The following is a 26,440-nucleotide window of genomic DNA, read 5'->3' as shown; positions in this document are numbered from 1 at the left end:
TAATTCCTTGACTGACTGGTATGGCCAAGGCTTGGATTTTATCGATAACCGAGGCTGGGGTAACTTTTGTCTTACCTGACCAGATAACTCCCCAAAACTTTACTGACTGCCCAGGTCCCTGGATCTTGTCAGTGTTTATTACTTCCTATCCTCAGTTCTGTAAATGTCTGTAAAGAGGCAGCAGTTCAGGGCAGGAGTGACAAGGCATCAGAGGTCAACATAATGTCATCAATCTAATGAAATAATTCCAGCTCAGGGTGGGGCTTTCACCAGATTTCTAGGTCCTGGGCGACCAAACTATGACAAATGGCAGGACTGTAAATAACCTTGAGGCAAGACCTGAAAGGTCCATTGCCTCCTATCCCAGTTGAAGGCAAATTGATCTTGAGAGCTAGCACACAAAAGAATGTTGTAAAAGGGGATACAGAAGTCAGGCACACAATAGAAAGTTTTCAGTGCAGAGGAACGATGCTCTAAAATAGTAGCAATATTGGAGACCTCCACAGGGATGGGAGGAACCACCTTATACAATTCTCTTTAGTCAACAGTCCCTTTAGGCCATTTTACTGGCTGCAATGGGCTATTTTAGGGGCTATGCATGGATCTAATGACTCCCACATTTTCTAGTTCTTTAAGTGTAGTAGTAATTTCTTCATAGCCCCCAGGCAGCCTACACTCTTTGACATTAACAATCTGGCAGGGTAAATGGACAAGAGTTCACCTTACATGGCCCACCAACATGGGTTTCACCACTCTGATGCGAAGGCAGGACTCTCCAGTAGTGGTGGTCAAATCTAGGTCTTGTGAAACATCAACACCTAGTATATATTCTGGTATGTGGTCAATGTATATGAGGGACAAGCAGGGGACAAACAGCCCATTTGGAAATATAAGCTGGTTTGTCTTACTCGAATAGTTTGGCCCCCTTATCTGTCTATAGCCCGTATTCTCCCCCAAATTTAAAAGGGTTGTCATGCAGTAAGGTATACTTAGCTGTGGTATCTACCAGTGCTAAGACTGTTCGTGCAGGTCCAATAAATCAGCAGTTCCACCTGGGGCTTCCAGTCACCTCCTACAACACAAAGTAGAGGGCAACATTGTCCCAACCCCTAGTTCTCTGCGTGTAGGGGATCCATCCTGGTGTTCTACTTCTAGAGATGGGACACTGGGACCCATTGCCACATGTTTATGGTCAGTAGGCAGAGGAGTGAGCTGTCTTGTTAGGACTTTCCCAAAAGATAACAGGACTTGATTAGGTTGCTTATCAATGTCTTCCTTTGGAGTCCTTGCTACTCCTATATCCTGCCAAAGCTGTTTGCATGTCAACTGGGTTGGTCCTTTCTGTGTTTTCTCCATCCTTTCTTTGTTTCACCTTTATTTCTTTATTTTTGTTTGCCTTTCTGTTTCCTTCATGGTGAACTCTTTCTCTTTCACTGAGATCTGCTATAATCGCAACTACCAGAGCTAGTGCTTTACTGACCATAGGTGCCAGAACTGATATTAAGGTGCCATACCAAGCTCCAGGAGCAAGTCTGTAAGAAGCAATCCTTCATACCTGCAGTAAATATTTCTTCATGGGTTGCCTGAGTCTTTGTTTGAATGAGTGGATGAGTCCTTGGGTCATCTTTCTCTTCAACAATTATATCTTCCCCGATCCTCTGTGCGGGAATCTCTCCGCTTTGCCCTCCGCGCCCCTGTTGCTGTGCTGTCCTCCGCGGCTCCGAAGCTCCCCGCTCCGCCTCCCGCAATCTCTGCCCGCGAAGGGGCTCCTAGTGTGTGGAGACCTTTCCTCCTTCACGGCTCCCTCCCACTGGTGCAGGTACCGTCCTTATCCTTTTGTCTCTGTTTATTCTTTTTTCTCTTGCCCTACCCAGGTACGTGGGGAGTTTCGTGCCTTTTGGGAGGTCTGAGGTCTCCTGCCAGCGTTCAGTAGGTGTTCTGTAGGAGTTGCTCCACGTGTAGATGTATTTCTGGTGTATCTGTGGGGAGGAAGGCGATCTCTGCGTCTTACTCCTCCGCCATCTTGGAAAGCTCTCCTTTTAATACATTTTTGGATTCAGTTTACTAGTATTTTGTTTGTGGGCTTTCGTATCCAAGTTCATGAGAGATATTGGTCCGTAGTTTTGTTTTCTTTCTTTTTTAAATTCTGTCCTTGGTTTTGATATCTGAATGTTACTAGCCTTATAAGATGATCTGGGAAGTATTCCCTTCTCTTCTATTTTATAGAAGAAATTTTGTAAAATTTGTGTCAATTCACTAAAAGTTTGGCAGAATTCTCCAGTGAAACCCCTTTTTAAGGAGTTTTTAAATTATAAATCAATTTCTTTAGTGGTTCTAGGACTATTCAGGTTATGTTTCATCTTCCATGAGTTTTAGTATTATGTGGTTTTCAGGGAATTGGTCTGTTTCTTCTAAATTGTGGAATTTATGAGTGTAAAGTTGTACATATTTCCTTTTTGTCCTTTTAATAGCTATAGGCATACTCCCCTGTTTCATTTCTAACATTGGTGATTTGTAGCTTTCTTTTATCAATTTTATTCATCTTTTCCCAAAGGAGTAGCTTTTATTTCACTGATTATTCTCTATTATTTTCATTTTCAATTTCATTGACGTCTACTCTTTATGAATTTTTGCCTTCTGATTGCATTGGTTTTATTTTGCTCTTTTTTCTTGAGGTATGGACTTAGATTATTGATGTGAGACATTTCCCCTTTTGTAATGTAAAGCATTTAGTGCTATAAATATCCTTCTTAGCACTGTGTTAGCTTTGTACTACATCTTCTATAATGTTGTATTTTCATTTTCATCCAGTTCTATGTACTTAAAAAATTTCCCTTGTGAATTCCTCTTTGACTCATAGATTATTTAGAAGTGTGTTAATATCCAAGTGTTTGGATATTTTCTTGTCTTTTATTTTTATATTGATTTCTAATTTGAGTCCATTATGATTGGAGAGCATGCTCTGTATGATTTCAGTTCTGATATATTTGTTCAGATTTGTTTTACAAGTGGGGATATGGTCTTTCTTGGTCAGTGTTCCATGAGCACCTAAAAATTGTTTTCTGCTCTTGGGTAGTGTATTCTATATATGTCAGTTAGATTCTGTTGCTTCACTGTATTTTCAGATCTGTATCCTTGCTGCTCTAGTGCTTCTTTTCAGTTGTGGAAAGTGGCTTTTTGAATTTCCCAACCGTAATTGTGGATTTGACTATTTTTCTCTTTAGCCCTATCAGTTTTGCTTCATGTATTTTGGGGTCCTGCTGTTTGGTTGGTACATATTCAGGATCATTAGCTTTCCTGGTGCTTTAATTCCTTTATTACTATGTAATGTTCCTCTTTGACTCTGGTAATTTTCTTTGCTCTCAAATCAACTTTATCTGATATTAATATAGCCATTTATTTTTAACAATTAATCTTGCATGTATATCTTTTTCCATCCTTTTACTTTCAACATGTGTTCTTGTATTTGAAGTGAGTTTCTTATAGACAGCATATTGATGGATCATAATTTTTATCCATTCTGCCAATCTCTCTCTGTTAGTTGGTATATTTAGCACATCTACATTTAAGGTAATTATTGATGTGTTAGGGCTTAAGTCTGCCATTTTATTATTTTGTTGTTGTTGTTTGTTACCTCTGTTTTTTGTTTTCTGTTTCTCTTTTTTTAAAACTTCCTGTGGGTTATTCAGGCATTTTATAGGTTTCCAGCTTGTTCCGTTTATAGTGCTTCTGAGTATATTGCTTTGTATAGTTTTCTTACTGAGTGCTCTAGGTGTTGCAATATACATATGTAACTTACCACCATCTAGCCATAATGACGTTTTACCACTTTGGGTAAAGTGTAGAAACCTTACTTCCATTTAGTCCCCTTTATGTTTCTTACCTTTGAAGTATAATTGTCTCAGGTATTTCCTCTATGTACTTTGAACCCCACATTCCATGGTGTTATACTTTTTTGCTTCAACCATCAAATATGATTTACGAAACTCACGAGGGGTAGAATAGCCTATTATATTTACCCTTTTCCATCCATTTAGCTGTTCTTCTTTCCTTTATGAAATTCCATGCCTTCTTCTGTTTTCAGTTCCTTTCTATTTCGCCAATATTCAAGGGTAGGTTCGACAGCAACAAATTGTCTTTAGTTTGCTTTGCATAAAAATATCTTTATATTCCCTTCATTTCTCAAGGACATTTTCACCAGATATAGCAGTTGTGGTCAACAGTTTTTTTTCTTCAGTACTTGAAAAATGTTGTGACACTTGCTTTTAGCCTCTATGGTTTAAGATGAGAAATCTCCTGTCATTCGAATTAGGGTTGCATTTTAAGTGATGTGTTGTTTCTCTCTGGCTGCTTTCAAGATTTTTTTCTTTATTTTGAGTTTTCAGAAATTTAAGTATTATATGTCTTAGTATAGATTTCTTTGAATTATTCTCTTTGGGGTTTGCTCAGCTTCTTGAGTCTTTAGGTTTATATCTTTTGACAACTTTGGGAATTTTTCAACCTTTATTTTTCAGAATACTTTTTAAATCTCATTCTGTCTTTCTTTGTCTTTGTATAATTCTCTGATGATAAGTATGTTACCTCTTATTACCATCCTCCAGTTCCTTGAGATTTTTTTTCATTTTTTGTCTCTATTCTCTCTCTGCTGTTCTGTAAGTTCTATTAATTTATCCTCAAGTTCACTGATTCTATTCTCTGTCATCTCTACTCTAGTATCAAGCCCTTCAAGTGAGCATTTATTTCAGTTATTTTTCTTTTCTTTAATTTCCATCTGATTGTTTTTCATAACTTCTATTTCTTTGCTGAGGTTTTCTTTTTTTTCATTTGTTTCCCCAGACTTCATAATTGCTTGTTGGAACATTTTTTTGATGGTTGCTTTAAAATTCTTTTCAGATAATTCCAACATCAGATACCTCTCAATGTTGGGATCTCTAGGTTTTCTTCTCTTTTGAGTTGTCGTTTTCCTGGTTCTTGATATGATGGGTAATTTTCGATTGTATCCTTTACATTTAATCTATTATGTTAGGAGATCTTGGTCCTATTTAAATCTTTGTTAATTAGGGAATCCTTTTGTTAAGGTGTAGTGCAAGAGTTGGGTACGTTTGTATGTTCAGCTTCCCACTGGACCCTGCCCACACCACCTCAGCCAAAGTGGTGCAGTAACTCACACTGCCTCAGTGCAGATGAAAGGTGTGGAAGTTCAGTTCCCCCTCCGCCCTGCTGACTCATTCCCCATGAAAGTGGGGGCATTGCATTGTACTACGTCATTGCCTCTAGTGGGGTTATAAGCTCAACTCCCATCTGGGCCCCAGGGCTCCCAGAACAAGAGGAAGCGGGGGACTAGCTCATATTGCTTAGTTGCTGCAGAATTTCAGCTTCCTATTGGGCCCCACTGACACAGGTGGAGGGGGGAAGCAAGATGTCAACTACTCTGCCTCATATCACTTCATTCAGCCTCATTGACGGTGGGTTGGTATGGAAGCTTAGCTCACTACTGGGTCCCACTGACATAGGCTCTGGGAGATGGGGGACAAGAGTGGTGACTGAGGCTCTGGGAGAAGGGGCACAGAGTGCTGGCTCTGCTTTGCCCTGCCTCAGTCAGTCTTAATTTTTCCAGTGGGTATAGAGGTTAAGCTCTCCACTTAGCCTTGCTGACCTAGGGGTGGTGGGAGGTGGAGTCCTTATTAGCCGGAGTTGCATTACCTTGTTCAGTCTCAATGATGCCAGGTGGGTATACAGGTTCAGGTCTCCATTGGCCGCCACTGACACTGAAGACAAGGGGTGAAGCCTCATGGTAACTAACACTGTCTCACTCTGCCTTATTAAGTCTTGTTGCTGCTGGGTGGGGATTTAGGTTCAGCTTATCACTGGACCTCGCCAACAATGCCCTGGTGGGGTAATTGGAACACTGCCTGCCTCTGCTGGGCTGGGAATTGATGATCACCTCTCCACCCAGCCCTCCCGACACTGCCCCAGCAGGGAATCAGAGCATTGCCTGGTTCCGCCAGTCCCTTGATGGAAAATAAGGTATCTGTTCAGCCTATTTGATACCACCTGGTAGGGGAATCAGAGTTCCCCTTAGTTCTGCCCAGTGGAGGGTGGAAGATCAGCTGCCTACTGTGTCATGGATACTGCTTAGATGGGGAGTGGATCACTTTGACTAAGAGCTGAGGGGAGAGGGAATCCCATCTCTTTGTCCGCATAAATGCAGAATGGAGCTTACATCATGCTGAGTTGAGGGAGAAGGAAGGGAGCAGTTTGTGGCACAGACTTTAGCTGTTCTTACTGAAATTTAGTAGATATCTTAATAAATCTTTATTTGCTGTATTCCGTTAAGATAATTTCCAGAGAGTTTGAATGGTTGTTTTTAAAATAATCTTTACCAGTTATGGTGGTTTTGTTGGGGAACAGGTCTGAGAAACTCCTCATGTGCTGTTTTCTTCTCTAAGTCCTCATATGTTGTACTAAAGTATAAAAAAATCTGATCATACTTTTGAAAGTATGATCATATGATCATACTGTATCCTTTTTTTTTTTAGTGAAATCATAACTCCTGTGATGACATATGGTCAGCTGGGTGGTCTGGTAAACAAATGGAGCCTTGAGTTAGAGGATCAAGAGAAACACTTTCTTCATCAGGTCACCCAGGTCAATGCTTGGGACTATACATTGATTGAGAATGGTGAGACGGTAAGAAGATATTCTCATTAATCTACCTGCATTGTACAAGTACTTTCAGATGAACACAGGAGAATAGACCTGTGTTTAGTGGTTAATTTTTCCTTCCAATATTGGTGATAAACTTAAAAATATTTTCTGTAGGTAATAAGTGCCCTGAATTAGGAACTCTTTCATACTTGAAGTGTATAAGAGAAAAAAAATAGTGGTTTAGGGGCTTCCCTGGTGGCGCAGTGGTTGAGAGTCCGCCTGCCGTGCAGGGGACACGGGTTTGTGCCCCGGTCCGGGAGGATCCCACATGCCGCGGAGTGGCTGGGCCCGTGAGGCATGGCCGCAGAGCCTGCGCATCAGGAGCCTGTGCTCCGCTACAGGAGGGGCCACAGCAGTGAGAGGCCCGCGTATCGCCAAAAAAAAACAAAACAAAAAAAATACTGCTTTAAAATTACAATGTAAATTCAAATATTTACACTATTGTATTCTTATTTTCCTTTATAGATTATTGCTTTACATGGAGAAGTGCAAAAGGTGAAACAGGATCAGAAAAGGTAGAATCTTAGATTCCCTAGGTTGAAAGATTAAAGATCTATTTCTTTGTCCAGTTGTTTTTCCTTGTTATAGTTTATTGACATTTATTTTGTCACTCCACATTCCTTTCGTCAGCCCTTCTATTGACTTGTTATTTTTTTCAGGCTGGAGCAAGAATTGTATTTTATCCTGTCACAGCAGAAAGAACTAGAAGATCTCTTGACCCCTTTAGAGGAGTCTGTAAAGGACCAGAGTGGGTCTGTTTATCTGCAGCGTACAGATGAGGAGCGTGAGAGGATGTAAGCAACTGAATAAAGATTGAGGAATGGGGCAGGACTTAGCTACCAAAAAAGGGAAAAAATGGTATTGAAAGGCAGGGAATAAAATAATTGGTAGAAAAGTGCAAGTTCTGGTAGTTGCCATTTATCACCTTATTTGACTATTATCTTTTCAGGATGCTTGAAAATGAAGTAGTCATTCTGGCAATTTTGTTTTATAGCATTTTGTACAATGTTATTAATCTCAAGCTTATACATGACCACTTATATAAAGTTTTTGTATTTGTCAAATTTGTTCTTAAATCAGAAATACCAATTTTATATATGTGGTGTCATGATATTGGGGAATATTTATGATCTCCTATTTATACTGACTCTTTTAAACCTAATGTTCCTTCAGTTGCTTCAGTGATAAATCCATTTCCTATTTTAAAGGCAATTAGTTAATCTGGGGGCAAACTGCATGGCTTTTAAACGTTGAATGATTTTGTCAATGTCTTGGGCTGGATATATTTTATTTGTGTGTGATTCAGTCTTCACCTTTGGTCAATGTATTGCCAATGTTCCCACAGTAACTTTATCTCTTTGGACCGGAGATTTGTTAATCAGGCCAAATTATAAAATGCTGTTAGGAGAACTTGTATGAATGGCTACATAAACTAGATTGAGGTTAAATCTGACTCATTTTATCAATGGCTTATTAGTGAGCCAAGACTGAGCTTATTTTTTAAAACCTTGCAAGTTAGCTTTTTTGTAGGTGCATTAAACGTGGTAAGTACAGCTAATCTGTATGGACCCTAGTTCTGTTTCTGCTTTTGTATTTCAGCCTTTGTGAATATTTCTTTCCTTTGCATTGACTATTCTATGCATTCTATCATTTTTGGGGGGAAACATAGATTTACATTTTCAGCCATGAGATCCTAACTGTAGGTTGAAGAAATAATTGAAACATTAGGTTCTTTCCAATTGCTTTTAGGTAGTCAGATTTACATTGTATTGGAATCTTTACTAGAATCTTCAACAATCTAGGCAACCAATTACCTATAAGTACTTTGGGACAGAAAAGCAGTAGATGGTTATCAATAAATCTAATTGAATTATTTAATATTTATAGACGTTAAGATTGAAAAATCCTCTGGTCACTTTAATTCTTATAAACATATTCATTGACTAGGTTAAGAGTGAGTGTGTGTGTGTGTGTGTGTGTGTGTGTGTGTGTGTGCGCGCGTGGGTGCGCATGCACAAATAGTTGGCATGGAAATCTTGAGAATTTAGCCAACTAATCAATTTGTTGTGAACTTAGCAGATTTATCTGCCTTTGATTATTATGAATCTCATTTCTTAAAATATCTTTTGTTGGATGATGGAGGATATTTGTATAAGGTTTTACTTTGAAAATTTATGTATTCAAAATTGTTGAAGACATCTCAGCATTTACTAAATATTGCCAAACACCAAATAACTTCTCACATATCTAAGTGACCTATGGGTTTATTCTGATACCTAAAAAGAGGGTAAATAGGTGACTGTAAAAATGACAAGATGGATAAAAGCTTTCACCTTTGGAGTCTTTTTAGAATATGGTCATGAATGCTACATCCATTAAAATGAGAAGGTAGGGGAACTGGGGCAAATCCAGTTGGTGGTATCATTCTTTGTATGTCAGTAACAGTGCATAGTGGAGAAAACATTTCTGGTTAATCCCTTTATTTTACCTACCTTTTCAGTTACAAGTTAGCAGAAGATGTAGATGCTCAGCTGAAACGAACGGCCCAAGATCTCAAGGACATTATTGAGTACCTGAATACATTTGGAAGTCCTGCTGACACTACTGACCCGGTGTGTTAACTGCTTTATCTATTTAGGCAACCAGAATTTAGTATGAAATTAGCATTCTGTCATTCCTTTAGCTAGTTACCTTCTCCTGTCCACTGTAGTGCTCCTTACCTGCCTCCAGAGATATGAAGCTTTTGGGTGTAGTTAGTGGGGCAGGAAATATTTAGGAGCAGAAAAGGTTGTAAGTTTTTTGTGGTTATTCCCAGGAGGGTAAAAAAAATTACTGTTCTCCCAAAATTTTCAGGGTTTTCTCTCTGTTCTTCCTATAAGTATGTCCTTGTTCTTTTTTTTTTTTTTTTTTTTTTGGCGGTACGCGGGCCTCTCACTGTTGTGGCCTCTCCCGTTGTGGAGCATAGGCTCCGGACGCGCAGGCTCAGCGGCCATGGCTCACAGGCCCAGCCGCTCCGCGGCGTGTGGGTTCTTCCCGGACCGGGGCACGAACCCGTGTTCCCTGCATCGGCAGGCGGACTCCCAACCACTGCACCACCAGGGAAGCCCTGTCCTTGTTCTTATTTTTCTGTTCACTTACTCGTTAGCTAGTTTATCCTTCCTTTTACATATTAATCTATATATTCATATAACTGTAAGTGTGTATATATACATATATCTGTATGTATATACATGTTTGAGTCTGTTAGGTATATCCAGGCAATCCTTAACTTATAATTAGGATATATCTCAAAAGTTTGATAAGTCAATTATAAGACTTAAAAATATATTTTTCTATAGATATTTGTTAAGTATGCTTATTAGGTTTCCACCTGCCTTGTGGAATCCTAGTTAACTCATAATGTAAATTTATTGTAACATGAGAAAATACAGCCGAGGCTCCAATTAGAGAGTTGAGATTTTTGAATTAATTTGGAGGTAAGGAAGGACTGGTTTATTTTCCTTTTACTATACTCTAATTAAAGAGCTTATTTACTCAACCTTTCCCTATTGTCTTAGCTGCTAAATGGAGTCCTCCTTTTCCCCTCTCCCAACCCCATGGCAGTGATGGTAAGAGGAATCTCCCCTTGTGGGAGCTTCCATTGTACTTTCTATCAGTTGATTATAATTAGGAGTGGAGCCAGGAGCTGGATAGGCGAGGATGAATGACCTATCTGTAAGTAGTAATTATTCTTTAGTGAGCTCTGTGTCAATTATACATAGACAGTTCTTTATCTATATACATATTACTAGCTTTTTTAATTAGAAAGAGAGCATGGTATAGTTGAGAAAGCACTAGAATTTTATTCAAGTCACTTAATCTCTCTGGGTCTTAGCTCCTTTTGCAGAATGTCAAGGGTGGACTAAATGATCTTGAAGTCTCCTCCAGCTATAAAAATTATGCCATTCCCTACTTTGGGTGAATCTAAAATTGAATAATTACAAATATAAATTAGTCTGGGATTATACATGATACCATCTTCCTGTGTTCATGCAGATGCAAGAGTTGACAATATAGGTTTTCTTTTTAGTGAAAGATTAAATCAACATTGTGATTCTAAAATTCAAAATTGTCTTGTTGTCATAGAACTTTGATGCATAGATAAATACATGCATACTTAGACATGAAGCAGAGCTGATGTCTAATCTCTCTGTGTTGAATTAATATAAAATGAGTGTTCTGAACAGAGTAAGTAAAAGGAGACTGTAATCCCATCCTTATCCTTTTTCTCTGCTTAGCCTTGGATTGTTTCATTTTATTTTAGTAGTGGGGAGTAAATGGTTTGAGTCTTTTGTTTTTTGTTTTTACTGGCAAGAGTGATTGAGATGTTTAAGATGAGTGAATTAAAGGATAATTGCTTCTTGATAGCAGGACAAAAGAAGCAAGAAATCAGCAACAATTCATCTCTTTTCTCAGATAGCATAAATCATTGGACAGGAAGCAGAGAAAATATTTGTTGAACAATAATATTCTTGTAGATAATTAAGTGTAACCAGATCAACAGAGCTTTGTTATTGTGGACCATACACCAGGGTAGAAAAATACCAAGTATGTTCAGCAGTATTCACGATGGTGAGACTTACCTGTTTATTTTCACCATTTTTGAGGGGAGATAGGAAAGACCGCCTAATTTCTAAAATTTTTATTAAGCAAGTTCATATTATGGTATATGATATTCAGCCTCATATTTTTATAAAAATTCATTGTTCCGACTACAAATTATATTTCTGTTTGTTATATTAAGACACTAAATTTGCTGTTTTTATTACATACTGTTTGTGTGGTAACATTTTCATTTCTTCTTGTTTTCAGTATTATCCTGGACTTTGCCAGAGTATTTGTCAAAAGTGTTCTAACATTTTTAAAAGGATTAGTATTTTTGTTACAAAGTTAATGCATATGTATTAATGTATTAAGCTCGGGAAATATGGAAATCTGTAAAGAAAAGTAAAACACTTGTGTTACCAGTACTATGCTAATATATTAGTGTATTTCTTCCAAGTATTTTTGCTATGCTGGTAAAAATACTTATTTTCTTTTAAATAACTTCAGAAACATACCTATATAAAGGTTTGGATTCTGTCTTCATTCAATATTCTTTCATAGTATTTTCCCAAAATTTTAACCATTCTTTGAAAATATGATTTTAATGACTCTAATATTTCATTAGAGATGACTTTACCATAATATATTTAATCATTTTTTATTGATAGAGATATTGTTTCAAATTTTTACCCCTGTGAAATAACCTGTAATGACCAGTTGTATGTTTAGGTTTCATTATTTCCTCTGGATAGATTTCTAGAAGTAGAATATACTGAGTTAAAAGGTACGAATGTTTTAAGACTTTGGTATATATTGCAAAAATTTACATTTTGAAGGGCTGGGTCAATTTATATTACCATAGGCTGTATATGAATGTACCTATTTCCCCCACTCACTTGACAACTGAGTATTACCATTTATTAAAAATTGCTATTTGGAAATCTTGCCACTTGTGACAACATGGATGGACCTTGAGGGCATTATGCAAAGTAAAATAAGTCAGATAGAGAAAGACAAATACCATATGATCTCACTTACATATGGAATTTGAGAACAAAAACTAAAACTAAACCAAGCTCATAGATACACAGAACAGATTGGTGGTTGCCAGCGGCCGGAGGTAGGTGGTGGGCAAAATGGCTGAAGGGGGTCAAAAAGTACAAACTTCTAGTTATAAAATAAATAAGTCATGGTGGCTATAGTTAATAATAATACTGTATTATATATTTGAAAATTGATAAAAGAATAGATTGGAAAAGTCCTCATCACACAAAAAAAATTTTTTTGTAACTGTATGGTGGATGTTAACTAGACTTAATGTGGTGAACATTTCACAATATATATGAATATCAAATCATTACTGTATGCACCTGAAACGAATATAATGTTACATATGTCAGTTATACCTCAATAAAAAAGTTGATTACCTTTTGTAAAAAGGTAATATTTTAAAAAATATTGGGCTTCCCTGGTGGCGCGGTGGTTGGGAGTCCGCCTGCCGATGCAGGGGACGCGGGTTCGTGCCCCGGTCTGGGAGGATCCCATGTGCCGCGGAGCGGCTGGGCCCGTGAGCCGTGGCCGCTGAGCCTGCGCGTCCGGAGCCTGTGCTCCGCAACGGGAGAGGCCACAACAGTGAGAGGCCCGCGTACTGCAACAACAAAAAAAATATTATATGAATTTCTTGTCCTGTCAAATGCCTCTTAATGTTCTTTACTTATTTTTGTACTATAGAAGTCAGTGTTTTATTGAATTATAGAAATTGAATTCTTGACAGTTACAAAATAGATTGAACTAATATATAGATGTAATGAACATTACAAATATAAAATAGCAAAAAAACCGTGCAATTAATATTTAGCACATTCTCAGTCAATTTCTTACCAGAAGAAATGAAAATAACTTCCTAATTTCAATTTTTTATGCTTTGTTTTAATTTACCATATCAGAAAAATCATAATCTAAAAATCCTGTGTGTGTTTTTAGCTCCAGCAGATCTGCAAAATTCTGAAAGCTCATATGGACTTTCTACAATGGATTCATCAGACTTCAGGTGGGAGTTTATTTGTACCCCAAGTTATCTGTAAGTAGAAAATGTGATACAAGTCAGGTTTTGTGCACCATGACCACACTCAAATAAGAGCTCAGTTGTAGGGGTATTATTTAACACATGGTATGTCTATATTAATTCTGAAGAACCGTAATTGCTTATTTTTATAAAATGAAACACAGGAAGGATAAACTAGAAACTGATGAAAATAGGGGATGTTTAGGAATGAGGTGGAGGAGATAGGGATAGAAACAGTACTTCTGTGAGTATACCTTTTTATACAATTTTGACTTCTGGACCATATAAAAGTTTAAATACTCAAAAATTTAAATTAAGCCAAAAATAATGGGAAGAAAGACAAATGCTAAAATTGAATACAAAATGAAAACAAATAAACCTGTGTAACTAATCTATAACATAAACGTGCAGCTCAGATAACTTTTGTACTTAGTGTTCTTGATGATGCATCCTTGGTAGGATGTAATCTTAATGATAAAAAGGACTGCAAAGAAATCTTAAGCTATCTTAATAAGTTTATCGTTAGTTTCAGAATTATACTATGTATTATATATGCATGTGGTATAATATTACTACCATATATATATTATAGTAGAAAGCAAATGCACGAGTATATTGATAATAGAAACCAAGATTTTCATTGAAAGATAAAAGAGATATGTTTTTCTTCCTTTCATATTTTTATTATAAATTTGAATTGCAAACATCAGTATGCATTCATATTTCCTTTTTCTGTACATGGAAGGGGCCAAGAAGCAATGACACACCCTGATAGCAGTGAGCACATCTAACACCTAGATCTTGGTTTCTAAATACCATTACGATTAAAAGGAACCTTGGAGAAATATCTGATCTCAGGTCTCAGGCAGGGAAAGTACAGGGTGAGTTTGGCACTTTTCATGCCAGAAAACAAAGATTGTTCAACGACTTACGAGATTATATCAGGATACAAGATTGTGCTTTAATGGGCTTCTACTGGCCAAATCAGGTTTCAACATCAAAAAGAATAATGACAGTGATGGATTATAACACATTGAGGGAGAAAAACTCGTGAGTCCACAGTGATACTCCAAAAAAAAAGAGAGAGAGAGAGAGAGAGAGAGAAATGGAAGGTACAGGGGAAAGTCTTTATAGACCCATGGCAGCTAATAATTATAGAAGGAATGATAGGATTAGAGAACCACCATTAAAAACACTTTCAAGAGAATACATTTATTAAGCTTTCCCTTATCTTGAGTACTCGGCCTGATTTATAAAATGTTTCAACTGTCAGTCATTTCTTGGCAGAAAAAATATACTAGCAGGAAATGAACCAAATATAAATTGCAAGTTACTGAATTATTTTAAAAATTTTATTTAGGTATAATTTATATACCTCATTTTAATTTAATTTATATATACTCATTTTAATTGTACAATTTAATGAGAAAGCCACCATGTTGTAGCCCCAGCTCAATGATTGAATTATTCAGGCAAGGGTCATCAAGGGATGCTAAAACCATTGAATTTAAAATTGTCGGGGAACAGGATATTTGCATAGTCTCAAAAATATTACTCTACACATTACTTAAAAATTACAAAGGAGCAAATGTACCTTTGCAACAGTGCTGACAAGTACCACTTCAATCAAGTGATCAAATCTAACATCACCAATAGTGGGATAATGACATTGTTTGCCTCTTGATCTGACATGAGAAGTGCACAATATCCCATATGTAGTATTCTTTTTAAAAATGTTTAACCTGAGTCTAATAATAAGAAAATAATCAGACATTCTATGTGTGAGACATTCTGGAAGATAATGTAGTGTTCTTACCAAAAATGTTTAACTGAATCAAGTAACAAGAAAATAATCAGTCTATGCGTGAGACATTCTGAAAGATAATCGGCTTGGACTCTTGAAAAATCAGTCATGGGAAACCAAAAAATTCAAAACAAAAAAATTGAGGGGATTTTGTAGATTAAAAGAAATATAACAATCAAGTCTACCATATTAACTTTGATTAGATACTGGATTAAAGCCACGAAGACATTATTTAGAACAATTGGGGAAATTGAATTTGGACTACACATTAAATATTAAGGAATTTTTTATTTTCTTATATGTCTTACTGTGGTTATGTAGGAAAATATTTTTATTCTTAGAAGCTGCATGCTACGTTATTTAGAGAAGTGTCATATCTCTAGTTCTGTTTCAAGTGGTTCAAACAAAATCATTTGTGGAAAGAAAAAGATGGAGCGATTTGTGGCAAAATGGTAACAATGGGTTAATCCAGGAAAAGGGTATATAAGTTTGTGACTTTTACTATTCTCTCAACTTCTTAATAGATTTAAAATAAAAATTGGTGGAAAGTGATTTTTATAGACTTTTGCCTAAATATGGACTATATTGAGACCTCAGTAATTGAGACAAATGGGGGCTAGTTAGCCAATCAGTTACTACCTTTAAAGACGTAGTATGAAAATAATGCAAATCTTGTTTGGCTTTATAGATTAATAGAGGTCATCAACCATGAACTTCTTTTGCTTCTTTCCCTTCCAAACATACCTATATCATCATCATCCATCTTTACTTCTTTCTTTCCTGTGTTCTATTGCTTTCTAAACTGTGTTTTGAATCATCAGAGGGAAGTTAAATTCTATATTGCTTTAGTATTAATTACCTGAGAGGGAGAGGTTTCTGAGTCAGACAGATATGGATTCAAGTTTTGTGAGCTTAACTGTTACTTAATCTCTCTGAGTCTGTATCCTTATTTTTAAAATGAGGGCTAATATTTACCTTTCAGGGCTTTTGTAAGGATTAAAGGAAGCAAAATTGAACTTTCCTTGAGCAGTGCCTGGCCCATGGTTGGTGGTCAGTAAATGACAGCAGCAGAACTGGTTGTCAGAGTTTACTGTATATAGGAGGGGCGGGGTAGGGAGAAGGACAAGAAGGGTCATATGGTTCAAAAGGTAGCTATTAAATGAGTCTAGAGAAAGCAGTTCCGCATAGATTATCATTGAAAACCACTTACCTAGAGAAGTTGTTAAGAACAGCTGAGATGTGGGAGAATGTCAGTGGCTAGAAAACACTGAGGAATGAGATCATACAAAGTTTGACTCAGTTGTATTTCTCTCTGTTGCATATTTTCCTACAATGAGCAATGCTTCTTGGATAGAGTTGGGGGGGGTGTCAAAATGTAATTAGGTAAAGGAAGATTATAGTGATTTTTTTTTTCTCTTGGCTGAGATCCTCTTTGTCATAAATGAAATCTCAAGGCTCTCAGCCAGTGTTTTCCTACTAATAAAATTAAGGTTGTTAGTGCTACAAAGAACTTACTTTATTATGTAAATGAAGAAACTGTGGTTCAGAGAAGTTAAATGACTTCCCTAAGAACACACAGTTAATTAGTGGCAGAGCTAGGACCAGAATCTAAATTTCCTAATTATCAGAACAGTATTCTTTCTACTGGTATGCTCTTAAAACAATTCTAATGTAGGCATCGCTGGATATAAAAACAAATCTTAATCATTTACCTAACAGTAGAGGACATGGGTTTTCAAAGTATGATAATGGTAGTACTTGAGTAGGATGTAAGTTCTAGGTGTCTGAGTAAAGTTTCAGTCAACACAGGGTAAAAAGGGTAAGACAATGGAGAGTAATGATTACTTGGAGTTACTTTTCTGCTAAAATTTGAGTTGAGCTGGAGGGGCAAGGAGAGCTCACACAGGTTCCCAAATTAGACGGGGAAGCCACGATAATGGAAATAAGCCTGGTGATTCTTGATACTGTGGGCTCCTTTTTTGCTGTTCACACAAGGAACCTTTCCTTTTCATATCAGGAAAAGACATGATCAAGGAATGGAGAGTGACAGGATTTAATCATGCTAAGAGAAGGGTTTTTTTGTTGTTGGTTTATTTTACTTTTTAATAATTAAGGGGTCATGTCTGCTGAAATGGTCTGTGGACTGAGAAGTTTTAAGGTTAAACTTCTTAATGAGTCTCTTTATTCACATCCAAATAATAGTTATAAAAAAACTAATACATGTGTTATTTTAACAATAGAAATAATGTATTTTTTTTTAATTAAAGAGAAATCTCTAACAGTAAGGTTTGTTTTAAATAAAAATGGTTTTAAAGCCAAAATCTCTATCTTGGAAGGTTTCTGGGAAATATTTTTATGATTTGATACCTTTAATGACAGTACAAATTTTTTTCTGCTATAAAACATAACTGTGATGCTATGTACTTAACTTAAAAATCAGCTTATCTTTAAAAGTGATTTGAAAATCATACACTACAGTTTATACGTTAAAATATTACACTGTCCAATCAACTTTTCAATATCTATGAGTAAGCAGAGAACCAGGCCCCTTTCTTCCTCTAACCCATATAGAACTGACTGATGGAACCAAACTAGGAAGAGATAAGTTTAAGAGTATTGAATTAAGGGAGTGTCTGAACATGTACTGCTATTGACCAGTTTTAAAATTTGATATTTATCCATTTTTTAACATTTTCTATGCTTCTTTTCCTCATGATTAATATAGCTAATTGAGAGTTAATAGTAACTATCGTCAAATACTAGTTCCCTCTCTTGTCTTTCTCTTTATACAAATTTACGGCATTATTTCGAGGTTGGCTTGATGGCAATGCTGCAGTCACACATCTGTCTTCTCAGTTGGCAGTCATTGAAACTGCAGCAACTCCAGCTCTGCTGGGACCACTTATGACAGAGTTGGCAGTCAATCTGAGCCAATTTGTTATTCATTTTAAATATATGGAGCTACTTCTTTTAGAGGAGGGAGGTAGGACTGAAGGGTAGGCGTTTTTTGTTTCTTCATATACCAAACCTTGTCATGTCTGTTAATATTTATCAAACACCATAATAAAGGGGTGGGCAGTGGAAAATCTTATGCAAGTCGTTATTTGAAAGTTCCTTGAGTATTTTCATGGCATTTGTTTCTTTCATGAAGTGTCCCAAAGCTTCATGACTAAAATGTATTTCATCCATAATCATTGCAGTCTCCTATGGGTTAGAACCCCATAATTATTTAATAGCTGCTCACAACATTTAGACTGCTATTTATGGCAGAAGGAGAAGAATCTTCAGAGTAACTAAAAATGCCATAAGGAATTTTGTGGTATTTCTACAATATAGTTCTATTAGCAGTGGTCTGTGAACACCTTATTTACTTTTGGCATAAAACATACTTAGTCATCTAGCATGACTCTACTAACTTGCATAAAACGCCTTCAGGATCATTTTAGAGAAGCAGCTTTTTGTGATATGTCATAATCATACTTCATTTTCACCCAATGTTAATATTTATTGTTTGAGGGATTATTTTAAATTAGATTTTTCAGGGCCGGGCATGTTGTTATCTTTTTTTAAAAAATTGAGGTATATTTGACATATAGCATTATATTAGTTTCAGGTGCACAGCATGATTCAATATTTGTATACATTGCCAAACCATCACCACAATAAGTCTAGTCAACATCCATCACCTTACAGAGATAGAAAAAAAAATTGTTTTTCTTGCAGTGAGAGCTTTTAAGATCTACTCTCTTAGCAACCTTCAAATATGCAATACAGTATTATTAACTATAGTTACCATGCTGTATTTTTTAAGAAGCTTTGGTCCAGATAAGAAATGCTTTAAATTTTTCTTTTATTAATTACTTTCAGCCCACTCATATCTGAAGAGTATCTAATGCCGAGATGCCAAAAGATGCCTTTGGATTCCAATCAAAGTGTCTTCTTCCTAGTTCATCTTCTAGAATAGAATCTGATTTACTGATTGAGCTGGTTTCTTTTACCTCTTCTTTTTCTGAAATTCTTTGGGAAATCTTAGTGACATTGGTTGATCGATGAGGTCATCTCTTATGTTCTGGAGTATAATGTTCCACTTTAGGTACTTGAGAGGCAAATGCTCTTGATCTGTCAGAGATGTGGTAACAACACAAAGACTCACTTTAAAGGTCTGTTAAGCTCAACAGAGACAGGTACTTACTTGCTTCTTCCCACTGCAGTTAACTGAAAGGTATTTTATTTCTTTCCATTGTTTAATGAGCTACCTGCTCATCTCTGCTCCTCTTTACAGACAAAATAGATTTATTGTCACACCATTGTTCCTTAATTCTTAAGAATTTCTTGTAGGTTAGATTAGGATACTGAGATTAAAAATGATCAGGACTTAAGCTTCTGTTAGGAAAGTGGTCGTGATTGTTAACATTCTCAGAGCTCCTCTTCCCAAACTTCCTTTCTATATGTAAATCCAGATTTGAAATACACTCAATACATCTGCAAAATTAGATTTCTCACTAATCCTCCTTATGTACATTTTGTGCCCAAGTGAATTTCCTCAAGCTGAAGAGTCTCCCCAGAGGAATTATATGTAACATGAGTTACATCACTCCCAAATAGCAGAATTTATATTGTTTGTGAGATATACAGATTTTTCTCCAAAGCAATTTTCTTCCTGTTAGTGACTAAAAACTATAAATATACTGAAGCCTTGCTATAACGCAGTTTTGGGGCCCACGCTCTATGGCTCCCTCATAGACAAAGTGGCCTGATAGTATTTCACCAATGAAATCTCCCCAGTTGGGATTCAGATAGGCCTGTCTTATTTTGAGCACTTCAGTGTTTGAAGGGACAACAAACAGTGTTATGCTGTGGTGCCAGATAGTACTTTTTATTTAAAAATTCCCCAGCATTTGACAAACAGATGCACTGTAACAGAAAAAGCGCTCTTAGATGGGAGTCTGAAGATATGAGTCCTAGTGTCAATTTTCATTAGTTTTGGCCTTTGGAAAGCCACTGAACCTTCTTGAGTTTTTAGTTATTCTCTTCATCATAGGATATTGTGGGAATCAAATAAGGTAATATGCATAGACATTTTGAAAACTCAAGTGCTGTAAAATGGAAAGTGTTATTTTAGATACAAGTCAAAACCAGAGAGTAGTGACTCTCAATACAAAGCACCTACTATGTGCCAAGGTGCTGTGTTAATCAGCGTAGGAGGTGTAAACATCAGTGGCATGCACCTCTGCCTCGAAAAGGTTCAAAGTGCATGTGTAGGGATCAGTAAAGAAAGAGAAACCTATCTTTAGTTGGTTCCCTAGAAGAGCTAGAATTTGAAATGAGACTTGAACAGTAAGTAACATTTCAACAGGATGACTGCCTGAGAACGACTTCAAATGCAATAATTCTACTATCTTGTCCCCCTCCTGCCCGTGCCTCCAAGAACTCACGATACCTTCACCATCTTTTATTTTTTTATTCCTTTCCTTTAAATGTATTTTTTATTAATTTTGTGTGAAGGGTAGTGCTATATACAAGAAGACTGTCTTGTCATCACCAACTTTTTTTTTTAAACATCTTTATTGGAGTAAAATTGCTTTACAAAGTTGTGTTAGTTTCTGCTGTATAACAAAGTGAATCAGCTATATGTATACATATATCCCCATATCTCCTCCCTCTTGCACCTCCCTCCGACCCTTCCCATCCCACCCCTCTAGGTGGCCACAAAGCAACGAGCTGATCTCCCTGTGCTGTGAGGCTGCTTCCCACTAGCTACCTATTTTACATTTGGCAGTGTATATATGTCCATGCCACTCTCTCACTTCGTCCCAGCTTACCCTTCCCCCTCCACATGTCCTCAAGTCCATTCTCTACGTCTGGGTCTTTATTCCTGTCCCGCCCCTAGGTTCATCAGAACCATTTTTTTTTTTAGATTCCATATATATGTGTTGGCATACAGTATTTGTCTTTCTCTTTCTGACTTACTTCACTCTGTATGACAGACTCTAGGTCCATCCACCTCACTACAAATAGCTCAATTTCATTTCTTTTTATGGCTAATATTCCACTGTATATATGTGCCACATCTTCTTTATCCATTCATCTGTTGATGGACACTTAGGTTGCTTCCATATCCTGGCTATTGTAAATAGTGCTGCAGTGAACATTGGAGTGCATAACTCTTTTTAAATTATGGTTTTCTCAAGGTATATGCCCAGTAGTGGGATTGCTGGGTCATATGGTAGTTCTATTTGTAGTTTTTTAAGGAACCTCTATACCGTTCTCCATAGTGGCTGTATCAACTTACATTCCCACCAACAGTGCAAGAGGGTTCCCTTTTCTTCACACCCTCTCCAGCATTTATTGTTTGTAGATTTTTTTCATGATGGCCATTCTGACTGGTGTGAGGTGATACCTCATTGTAGTTTTTTTTTTTTTATCCTTGTAGTTTTGATTTGCATTTCTTTAATGATTACTAATGTTGAGCATCCTTTCATGTGTTTGTTAGCAATCTATGTATCTTCTTTGGAGAAATGTCTATTTAGATCTTCTGCCCATTTTGGGGTTGGGTTGTTTGTTTTTTGGATATTGAGCTGCATGAGCTGCTTGTATAATTTGGAGATTAATCCTTTGTCAGTGGCTTCATTTTCAAATATTTTCTCCCATTCTGAGGGTTGTCTTTTCGTCTTGTTTATGGTTTCCTTTGCTGTGCAAAAGCGTTGAAGTTTCATTAGGTCCCACTTTGTTTTTGTTTTTATTTACATTTCTCTAGGAGGTGGGTCAAAAAGGATCTTGCTGTGATTTATGTGATAGAGTGTTCTAAGTCTTTCTCTAAGAGTTTTATAGTGTCTGGACTTACATTTAGGTCTTTAATCCATTTGGAGTTTATTTTTGTGTATGGTGTGAGGAAGTGTTCTAAATTCATTCTTTTACATGTAGCTGTCCAGTTTTCCCAGCACCACTTATTGAAGGGGCTGTCTTTTCTCCATTGTATATTCTTGTTTTCTTTATCAAAAATAAGGTGACCATAGGTGCGTGGGTTTATCTCTGGGCTTTCTATCCTGTTCCATTGATCTATCTTTCTGTTTTTGTGCCAGTACCATACTGTCTTGATTACTGTAGCTTTGTAGTATAGTCTGAAGTCCAGGAGTCTGATTCCTCCAGCTCCATTTTTCTTTCTCAAGATTGCTTTGGCTATTATGGGTCTTCTGTGTTTCCATACAAATTGTAAAACTTTTTCTTCTAGTTCTGTGAAAAATGCCATTGGTAGTTTGATAGGGATTGCATTGAATCTGTAGATTGCTTTGGGTGGTATAGTCATTTTCACAATGATGGTCTTTCCAATCCAAGAACATGGTGTATCTCTCCATCTCTTTGTATCATTTTTAATTTCTTTCATCAGTGTCTTACAGTTTTCTGCATCCAGGTCTTTTGTCTCCTTAGGTAAGTTTATTCCTAGGTATTTTATTCTTCTGGTTGCAATGGTAAATGGGAGTGTTTCCTTAATTTCTCTTTCAAATTTTTCATCATTAGTGTATAGGAATGCAAGAGATTTCAGTGCATTAATTTTGCACACTGCTACTTTACCAAATTCGTTGATTAGCTCTAGTAGTTTTCTGGTGGCGTCTTTAGGATTCTCTCTATATAGTATCATGTCATCTGCAAACAGTGACAGTTTTACTTCTTCTTTTCCAGTTTGGATTCCTTTTATTTCTTTTTCTTCTCTGATTGTTGTGGCTAAAACTTCCAAAACTCTGTTGAATAAGAGTGGTGAGAGTGGGCAACCTTGTCTTGTTCCTTATCTTAGTGGAAATGGTTTCATTTTTCACCATTGAGAACAATGTTGGCTGTGGGTTTGTCATATATGGCCTTTATTATGTTGAGGTAAGTTCCCTCTCTGCCTACTTTCTGGAGAGCTTTTATCAGGAATGGGTGTTGAATTTTGTCAAAAGCTTTTTCTGCATCTATAGAGATTATCATATGGTTTTTACCCTTCAATTTGTTAATATGTTGTATCACATTGATTCACTTGCATATATTGAAGAATCCTTGCATTCCTGGGATAAATCCCACTTGATCATGGTGTATGATCCTTTCAATGTGCTGCTGGATTCTGTTTGCTACTATTTTGTTGAGGATTTTTGCACCTGTGTTCATCAGTGATAGTGGCCTGTAGTTTTCTTTCTTTGTGACATCTTTGTCTTGTTTTGGTATCAAGGTGATGGTGGCCTCGTAGAATGTGTTTGGGAGTGTTCCTTCCTCTGGTGTATTTTGGAAGAGTTTGAGAAGGATAGGTGTTAGCTCTTCTCTAAATATTTGATAGAATTTGCCTGTTTAGCCATCTGATCCTGGGCTTTTGTTTGTTGGAATATTTTTAATCACGGTCTCAGTTTCAGTGCTTGTGATTGGTCTTTTTATATTTTCTATTTCTTCCTGATTCAGCCTCGGAAGGTTGTGCTTTTATAACAGTTTGTCCATTTCTTCCAGGTTGTCCATTTTATTGGCATATAGTTGTTTGTAGTAATCTCTCATGATCTTTTGTATTTCTGCCAGGTCAGTTGTTACTTCTCCTTTTTCATTTCTAATTCTACTGATTTGAGTCTTCTCCCTTTTTTCCTTGATGAGTCTGGCTAATGACTCATCAATTTTGTTTATCTTCTCAGAGAACCAGCTTTAGTTTTATTGATCTTTGCTATTATTTCCTTCATTTCCTTTTCATTTATTTCTGATCTGATCTTTATGGTTTCTTTCCTTCTGCTAACTTTGGGGTTTTTTTCTTTCTTATTTCTCTAATTGGTTTAGATGTAAGGTTAGGTTGTTTATTTGAGATGTTTCTTATTTCTTGAGGTAGGATTGTATTGCTATAACCTTCCATCTTAGAACTGCTTTTGCTGCATCCCATCAGTTGTGTGTCGTCATGTTTTCATTGTCATTTGTTTCTAGGTATTTTTTGATTTCCTCTTTGATTTCTTCAGTGATCTCTTGGCTATTTAGTAGCTTATTGTTTAGCCTCCATGGGTTTGTATTTTTTCCTTTTTTTTCTGTAATTGATATCTAGTCTCATAGCATTGTGGTCCCAATGATACTTGATACGATTTCAATTTTCTTAAATTTTCTAAGGCTTGATTTGTGACCCAAGATATGTTCTATCCTGGAGAATGTTCCATGAGCACTTTAGAAGAAAGTATATTCTGTTGTTTTAGGATGGCATGTGCTATAAATATCAGTTAAGTCCACCCTGTTTAATGTATCATTTAAAGTTTATGTTTCCTTATTTATTTTCATTTTGGTTGATCTGTCCATTGGTGAAAGCGGGGTGTTAAAGTCCCCTACTATGATTGTGTTACTGTCGATTTCCCTTTTTAAGGCTCTTAGCATTTGCCTTATATGTTGAGGTGCCCCTATGCTGGGTGCATAAATATTTACAATTGTTCTATCTTCTTCTTGGGTTGATCCTTTGATCATTATGTAGTGTCCTTCTTTATTTCTTGTAATAGTCTTCATTTTAAAGTCTATTTTGTCTGATATGAGAATTGCTACCCCAGCTTTCTTTCGATTTCCATTTGCATGGAATACCTCTTTCCATTCCCTCACTTTCAGTCTGTATGTGTTCCTAAGTCTGAAGTAGGTCTCTTGTAGACAGCATATATACGGGTCTTGTTGTTATATCCATTCAGCCAGTCTGTGTCTTTTGGTTGGAGCATTTAATCCATTTACTTTTAAGGTAATTATCGATATGTATGTTCCTATTACCACTTCCCAACTGTTTTGGGTTTGCTACTGTAGGTCTTTTCCTTCTCTTGTGTTTCCTGCCTAGAGGAGTTCCTTTAGCATTTGTTGTAAAGCTGGTTTGGTGGTGCTGAATTCTCTTAGCTTTTGCTTGTCTGTAAAGGTTTTAATTTCTCCGTCGAATCTGAATGAGATCCTTGCTGGGTAGAGTAATCTTGCTTGTGGGTTTTTCCCTTTCTTCGCTTTAAATATGTCCTGCCACTCCCTTCTGGCTTGCAGAGTTTCTGCTTAGCTGTTAACCTTATGGGGATTCTGTTGTATGTTATTTGTTGCTTTTCCCTTCCTGCTTTTAATATTTTTTCTTTGTATTTAATTCTTGATGGTTTGAATAATATGTGTCTTGGAGTGTTTCTCCTTGGATTTATCCTGTATGGGACTCTCTGCACTTCCTGGACTTGATTGACTATTTCCTTTCCCATATTAAGGAAGTTTTCAACTATAATTGCTTCAAATACTTTCTCAGACCCTTTCTTTTTCTCTTCTTCTTCTGGGACCCCTATAATTCGAATGGTGGTGCATTTAATGTTGTCCCAGAGGTCTCAGAGAGTGCCCTCAATTCTTTTTCAATCTTTTTTCTTTATTCTGCTCTGTGGTAGTTATTTCCACTCTTTTTTTTCCTGGTCACATATCTGTTCTTCTGCCTCAGTTATTCTGCTATTGATTCCTTCTAGAGAATTTTTAATTTCATTTATTGTGTTGTTCATCCTTGTTTGCTTGCTCTTTAGTTATTCTAGGTCCTTGTTAAATGTTTCTTGTATTTTCTCCATTCTTTTTACAAGATTTTGGATCATCTTTACTGTCATTACTCTGAATTCTTTTTCAGGTAGACTGCCTATTTCCTCTTCATTTGTTTGGTCTGGTGGGTTTTTACCTTGCTCCCTCATCTGCTGCATATTTCTCTGTCTTCTCATTTTGCTTATCTTTCTGTGTTTGGGGTCTCCTTTTCTCAGGGTGCAGGTTAGTATTTCCTGTTGTTTTTGGTGTCTGCCCCCAGTGGATAAGGTTGGTTCAGTGGGTTGTGTAGGCTTCCTGGTAGAGGGGACTGGTGCCTGTGTTCTGGTGGATGACGCTGGATCTTGTCTTTCTGGTGGGCAGGGATGCGTCCAGTGGTGTGTTTTAGGGTGTCTGTGAACTTAGTATGATTTTAGGCAGCCTCTCTGTTAATGGGTGGGGCTGTGTTCCTCCTTTGCTAGTTTTTTGGCATGGGGCATCAAGCACTGGAGCTTGCTGGCTGTTGGGTGGAGCTGGGTCTTAGCGTTGAAGCGGAGTTCTCTGGGAGAGCTCTTGCTGATTGATATTACATGGGGCCCGGAGGTCTCTGATGGTCCAGTGTCCTGAGCTCGGCTCTCCCACCTCATAGGCTCAGGCCTGACACCAGGCCAGAGCACCAAGACCCTGTCAGCCACATGGCCAGGTACGTGGGAATTTTCTTGCCTTTTGGGAAGTCTGCGGTCTTCTGCCAATGTTCAGTAGGTGTTCTGTGGGCGTTTTTCCACATGTAGATG

General features: G+C 37.0%; 1 protein-coding gene across 1 annotated transcript in view; it reads left to right on the top strand.

Moving 5' to 3' along the window:
- Positions 1-26,440, top strand: part of NUP62CL (nucleoporin 62 C-terminal like) — a 44,990-nt gene that overhangs the window by 12,683 nt on the left and 5,867 nt on the right. Inside the window, exons 4-9 of the mRNA XM_007456709.1 lie at positions 5,967-5,998; positions 6,540-6,690; positions 7,174-7,223; positions 7,368-7,502; positions 9,209-9,320; positions 13,276-13,372. Coding sequence (XP_007456771.1) covers positions 5,967-5,998; positions 6,540-6,690; positions 7,174-7,223; positions 7,368-7,502; positions 9,209-9,320; positions 13,276-13,372 — 577 coding nt within the window. The remainder of the gene's footprint in view (positions 1-5,966; positions 5,999-6,539; positions 6,691-7,173; positions 7,224-7,367; positions 7,503-9,208; positions 9,321-13,275; positions 13,373-26,440) is intronic.

The sequence above is a fragment of the Lipotes vexillifer genome, unplaced genomic scaffold (assembly GCF_000442215.2).
Source record: "Lipotes vexillifer unplaced genomic scaffold, Lipotes_vexillifer_v1.1 scaffold1728, whole genome shotgun sequence".
NCBI lineage: Eukaryota > Metazoa > Chordata > Mammalia > Artiodactyla > Lipotidae > Lipotes > Lipotes vexillifer.
The sequence above is the reverse complement of the archived record's forward strand: the minus strand, read 5'-3'. Positions and strand labels throughout refer to the sequence as shown.